This window comes from Oreochromis aureus, linkage group 3 (genome assembly GCF_013358895.1).
Source record: "Oreochromis aureus strain Israel breed Guangdong linkage group 3, ZZ_aureus, whole genome shotgun sequence".
Taxonomy (NCBI): Eukaryota; Metazoa; Chordata; class Actinopteri; order Cichliformes; family Cichlidae; genus Oreochromis; species Oreochromis aureus.
In genome coordinates, this window is record NC_052944.1 from 30,275,701 (window position 1) to 30,282,440 (window position 6,740).

The window sequence follows — 6,740 nt, forward strand, 5'->3', positions numbered from 1 at the left end:
ATGGGAGCCACTTTGCTCTGTGAGCTGGGCCTATTCTGTGAGTACATCACTGACTTCTATTGTTTGATTCATACTGATCCATAAACATGTTTTAGTAAGAAGAACAGAGCATCAGTCATTTGTACCATTTCAGGTCATGTGATCAGAGGACTCTCATGTTTGTTACCAACATGGTTGTTTGTAGACTGGATTAGATTTTAGTGCACTGACTCAGATCAGAGTGGAGCTGGTTTAGTTTATCTAAGAAAGGTTTGTTTCTCCATCAGTGATGATTTAATGAATTTTACATTTGAATATAAAATGTCACAAATCATAGTAGACACTGGTGAAACCCCAAGTGTTTTATTTATTTGAGTGTCTACGGAGCTTGGACAGAAAATGACTTGACTTCTTTAAGTTTTGTGAAGATGTTTCACCTCTCATCTGAGAAATTTCTACAGTTCTAAAACCAAAAGATGGAGAATGCATGTGTTTAAATCCTAGCGGTGGCATCCCTTACTATCTGCCACCTACAATGCAGTTTTGAGATCCCTCCCAGGATCCTCAATCCCTACTCCCATCTTGCATCAGGTGATGTCAATAGGCCTGATAGGGTGAGGCAAGGTCTCAAAATAATTTTGAAACCTCTTAGGTCTTCGGTACTCTTGGGGGGCTGCAAATGGCCCAGTTCTCCCAGATCCATCTCTGTCTATTGCGGCTTCCCACCCTCATTATCAAGTACATTTCTTGACTCAGACACATACACACTCGGACTCTACAGCCTCTCGACCACACACACAACATTAAGATTGTTTATTAATGTTTCTGTGCATATTCATATTTTTGTGGTCCAGGTGCTGTATACCGTATATAATGTAATAGATGAAATAACACAAATACCACTATAACGCTGTTCACCTTTATGCGGCCTCGCATGCTTTTTGTTTTGTTTTTTACAGCGCATTGTGTTCTGCGTCCCGATTGGCTGTAGACCATTGTCAATCAATCTCGTGCCGTGTCTCCTGTAAAGTACAGAATGCGTTCAGCTTGTCAAATTTACATAAATCTTCGATTGTTAGCAGTGTATGTCATGGTTATTTTGACCCAGTGTTCTTAGTTTTCTTGTGTTTTTATATTTTGTTCATTATTTATTCCACGGTTCCTAGGTTGTTCAGTTTAGTTGATTAGATTTCCCCTTGTGTCTTTACCCCTGTGTCCCCTCCGTGTATCTGTGAATTCCCATGCCTCGTTTCTCCTCCTTGTGTTTTATTGCATGTTTTCCCCAGCCCGTTATGTCTGTGCTCTCCCGTGTTCTCTCTCTCTCCTCCTGTCTGCCTCTCTGTGTACAACTCTCTGTTTTACTTTGATAGTCTCCCATCAGTTTATATCATGTTGTGTTTGCTCCTGCCCTGTCTTGTTACAATTATTAGCATCAGCTGTGCTTCCTGTGTGCTCCCACGTCCCTCGTTATCCTTATGTGTATGTATGTCTCCATCTCCCTCAGTTCTGTGTGGCATCCTCCATCTTAGCTGTGTGACCTTCCCCGTGAGTGTAGTTTTCCCAGTTTAGCTTCATACTGATGTTTGTATCACCATTTTCCCATTCCGTTAATAAAGCTATATTTTGACTTAAGTCCCTTTTCTGCTGAGTTTGGGTCCTTCTCCTGCCTGCACACAGCGTTTCATGACAGTGTGACTCTAAACTGCTGTACTGTATCTTTGTAAGTTTTCTCCCCAACAAACACAACAGTCGATGAAACATTTTGCACAGTCAAAGGCACCTGCAGTAGCACCCAAAAGGCAGAGGAAGATGTTAACCATCGCACAAAAAGTTTGACTTCTGGACATGCTAAAGGAAGGTAGAAGTTACCATATTTTATAAAGCGCATTAAGCAAAACAAAACAGTCAGATAAGTCAAACTTTACTCAACTCATTCTTCTTGCTTCCTCTACTTCCGTACCAATGATTCATTAAAGTTGAATTCTCTGGCAGCTTCTCTATTCCCATGTTCTAGACCTGAAAACAGGGTTTGATCTTTGGTTTCATTCTATAATACTGGACTTGCTTTTCTACGAAGGTTTGAACTTTGACAGTTTTTAAACAAGAGAGAAAAGTGTGAAAATGTTCATGCCCATCTGAGAAAAGTGTATAAAGTGTGTAGTGATGGGTTTTACAGCCTTAAAACATCTATAATAATTGCAAAAATTAAGCTGACTACTTTGTGGATTTCACCTAACGTGGGTTATTTTTAGAATGTAACTCCTGCGATAAACAAGGGACCACTGTATAAAGAAATAAACAGATAAACATATGAACCAGAGGAGCCTGTAGAAAATTTATAGCTGACCTTGGAAAAGAAAAATGTGTGTTGACATAAGAATTTATTTAGATTGTATTTTGTGATTGCAAAGACCTTCAGACAGGACAGGAATTTTTAAAAGAAACTAAAAACTCTGGTGACAATGACCCACACTGTTATTCACACGTTGGCTCATGTAATGAGGCACATGATCAATATTGAGTTAACAGCCTTCTTAAGGGATACCACCACTAGGGTTTAAATACTTGGGATTCTCCACCATTTGGTTTTAGAACTGAAGAATCTTCTCGGAAAAGATATGAAACACCTTCAGGAAACTTAAAGAAGTCCAGTCACTTTCACACCAAGCTCCTTAAACACTCAAATATGGCATAAATACACTACCATGACCTGGATGATTCACAACCTACACAGACATATGTGAGTGTCTTTAGTTTGATAATGTCTGAAGTTTCTGTCTTTATTGTAGTGCTCTGTATCCTGCTCTGCACTGGACACACTCAAGGTGACTGAACAGTTTTCACTTTTTTGTTTTTTTGTTTTAATTTATTTAGTAAGGATTCACCTCAAAATACTGCATAAATCTTAATTGCAGTTCACTTATGTTTTATATTTAATTATTATTCAATATATGAACAGTGTATGAACATACTGTCACAGATTGTGTCGTGCAGCATAAAAGTGTTTCAGATTGTTAACTTTGTGGTTGTGTTGGATTCTAGATGCTGTGCTAACTATTGAACCCAGCTGGTCCAGTTTTTTCATTGGAGAGTTTGTTACCTTCAAATGTGACATGAATGAAGGAGAAGACACTGACTGGTATTACGAAATCAACAAGGACGGTCGAGAATTTGTGCCCTACGACACACACAAAGACTACAAATTACAAATTATATCTACACATGACAGTGGTGAATATCAGTGCTCTGGTAGCAGCGTGAGCTCACATCATATAAAGAACAGTAATACTGTCTCTGTAACTGTATTAGGTAAGTCTTCAGTGACCGACAGCATAAATGTATGATCCCTGTTCAAATACTCAACTGATTTATAAAATATAGTACATTTAATTAAATGTGTCATTGAACTTGAACTTTAACCAGGACCACTGTACCTGTCACTTTGTTCACAGTAAAGTCAGTGCTACAGTACTCACAGACTCTGCAATTTGTCATTAGTACATGTGTGAGTTTTAACAACAGCAATCATGGACGAAATTGAATGCAATTACATGTCTAAAGGAAAAGAAGAAACATCTAAAGCTTCAAAAAGTTTAAAGTGATGATGTTTCTCTTATCTAAATTAAAAAATGAGGAAGATCCCTGTTAACCCATGATTGTGTTTCCTTCAAGAGTGAACTGCATTAGTTTACATTAACTGTTACATCTTCAGGCCACAGAATGGACAAATATTTATGCTGTTTTTATTTAGAGATCAACAAACATAAATATAAACTGTATTGTTTTTTAATGTTCTTATGTCGTTAAAACGAATCACACATATTTATTTTTCTTCCTCTTTCATAACAGCAGATAAACCCAGGGCCACACTGACAGCAGGAACAACAATCATACCAGTAGGGGGCAGTGTGACACTGACCTGCTCTGTGCAGAGCTCTGATGGATGGAAATATGAGTGGTTCAGACGAACACAAAGAACCTCTGAAGTTCAAATCAGAGATCAACAAAACAGAGATATCAGAGTATCTCAAGGAGGAATCTACAGCTGCAGAGGAACAAGAGGAAACCCAGTTTACTACACTGATATAAGTGATGATGTCACCATTGAGATAACCTGTGAGTTCAGTTTAGTAATATCTCTCTCTCTCTCTCTCTCTCTCTCTCTCTCTCTCTCTACAGATAGATAGATATACAAATGTGACACTTGGGACATAAAATAATAACACGATCGTGGCTCAAGAGTTGGGAGTTCGCCTTGTAATCGGAAGGTTGCAGGTTCGATCCCCGGCTCGGACAGTCTCGGTCGTTGTGTCCTTGGGCAAGACACTTCACCCGTTGCCTACTGGTGGTGGTCGGAGGGCCCGGTGGCGCCAGTGTCCGGCAGGCTCGCTTCTGTCAGTGCGCCCCAGGGTGGCTGTGGCTACAACGTAGCTTGCCATCACCAGTGTGTGAATGTGTGTGTGAATGGGTGAATGGCTGGATATGTAAAGCGCTTTGGGGTCCTTAGGGACTAGAAAAGCGCTATACAAATACAGAGAAGACAACGCAAACATAAATAACTTTACAAACTTAAAAGGAACCATGATTGTTATTTACAGCAAGTGGTGCCAGTGTTTAAAGGGTTGTCAAGTGTGCCACATTCAGTGAAGAGGTTATATAATATTGTTATATATATCTAAATCAAAGCTTACTTTTAAAACTTAATACTAACTTTGTGCACTTCATTTTGTTGTTGTTGTTAAGCCTCTTTCCATCCCTACCGGTGTGACCCGATTAGCTGACTGAACTGAGTTTGGTTATGTTTAATAAAGTCAACAGTTCATTTTCCTTATTTGCAGTAGCTGTGTCCAGTTCTTCATTTCCTGTTCTGATGATCACTGGACTCATTCCTGGAATCATATTTATTTCCCTCCTGTTCCTGTTCCTGTACACAAAGGTCTACAGAAAGAGATGTGAGACTTTTTTTCTTCTGATATTACATATTTTACTCTTTAAAATATTTAAATATGGAGATGCAACATTCCTAAACTGCTAACTGTTCACAATAACATATTGTAGCGGGCCAGGGTTTTGTTATTTACAGTTATGTTCTGTTGCCATGGTTACAGGTGACGCTCTCTCTGCAACTGTGTTTCCGGGTGAGAGAGCGCCATTTTTTGTGTTGTTGTTGTTGCCGCGCTGAGCGTTGGTGTTAGCTGGTGTTTGTGTGCTCTGGGGTTGAATGCTAATAAACGGCTGTGCTCCCAAGACCAAACGAAACCTCTGTCTCCTCCTTGTCTGAGCTCGCCACAATATAATATGTAATAAACCATGTGAATGCTAATGTCTTATTTTGAAATTTTAATAAGGTTTTGCTGATGACCAGAGGGTGAGTCAGGATGAAAATCAACAACAAGTCTACTCCTCTCTTCTTCATGGTTAGTTTTTATCTAGTTTAAAATATCCTGATGCTTTTCTCTGCTGCAGCTTTAACACTGTTGAATTAAACAAAGCTAAGACAATAACAACATTTAAACATGTACAGGATTTATAAGTAATAATAAATTATCCAATTTCAATGTATGTCTGAAATCATATAAATGTTACTGACAAGAATACTTGTGTTTTCATTAGTATCACAGACATGTGGTGACTCATTTTCTCTGACTTGTAGGTGATCGTTGTGTCTATGAGGAAATCAGAGGCTCTGGAAATACTCAAAACGGTACAACGTGAACTTTCATATATAGTTTGTAGAAGCTGTGTGATTATAAAATAACAATGATTATCATTAAAATCAATACAAACATTATTATTTTAGTTTCACCAGAAAGTGTTTACACCAATAATAATAATGAACTGCAGAGCTGTTTCAGACTGAGAGCATATTTGAATATATTTTACAGAAGTTCAGTGTTGTTTATAAAACCACGGAAAGTGAGCATTCATCTAATGTGCTCATTTTAAAGCAGAATGTATCTGGAATTATGAATTTATTATTTAATCTGTGCTTTGCTTGCTCTGTATGAAGGTGGGCGACCTGTGTGATGTAGGTGCAGTGGGTCCTTCTTGTGGAAAGTCAGTGATTTTTTCTATCCAAAGTGGATGAGCTATGAGAAGTGACAGTAGTTTGAGCATCTTATTTCCTCATAACCTAAGACTAATTCTCATTCTCAACCATCAGGCTTTTGCCACATCCCTTTGTCACGTACTCTTTCATGTAAAAAATAAAAATAAGTAGAAATATCAGTAGGAATATTTTTATTATGCAAAAAATCATTCATGATCATTCAGTGTTTTCATTTTAAATGTTTGTGACTGAAAATGTGGCTTTAAATTCAGCTGTTGCTGTGTTACAGTAGATACAATGCATCAAACATATTTTTACACATTAGATCTTCTCCATTATCCCAAAATCATTGAAGAATACTTACAGTATCCATGAAGACTGTGTGGATTTGAATTTGTCATGTTATTTATGTCTAATTTTTTAAATTCAAACTTACAATGCATTTTCTTAATGGACCTGGAACACTTGGTTATCTCTGAAGCAAATAAAGTGATGATCAGTATATTGAATTGTTCTGGCTTCTGGCCCTTTTCTTGAGGGGTGAGTGTGCTTTTCCAATGTATTTTCCAATGTCAATCATTGACCAGGCATGTACAGTAGCAGTGAACAAAGCCATGATTGCTCAGTTTTCTGAGACAACTGATGACTAATTCACTGGAACATCACATGGAAGAGAACAACAGCCGCACCAAATATGTACTTCATTTATGTT

The 6,740-nt window shown here is 38.1% G+C and overlaps 1 protein-coding gene across 1 annotated transcript; it reads left to right on the top strand.

Annotated features, from left to right (window-relative positions):
* Window positions 1-6,043, top strand: LOC120433568. Its single transcript, XM_039599939.1, has 7 exons — window positions 1-37; window positions 3,022-3,210; window positions 3,829-4,095; window positions 4,821-4,931; window positions 5,328-5,396; window positions 5,633-5,683; window positions 5,990-6,043. The coding sequence occupies exons 1-7, from the start codon at window positions 1-3 to the stop codon at window positions 6,004-6,006; spliced, it is 741 nt and encodes a 246-aa protein (XP_039455873.1). The 3' UTR covers window positions 6,007-6,043.
* Window positions 6,044-6,740: the final 697 nt, after the last annotated feature.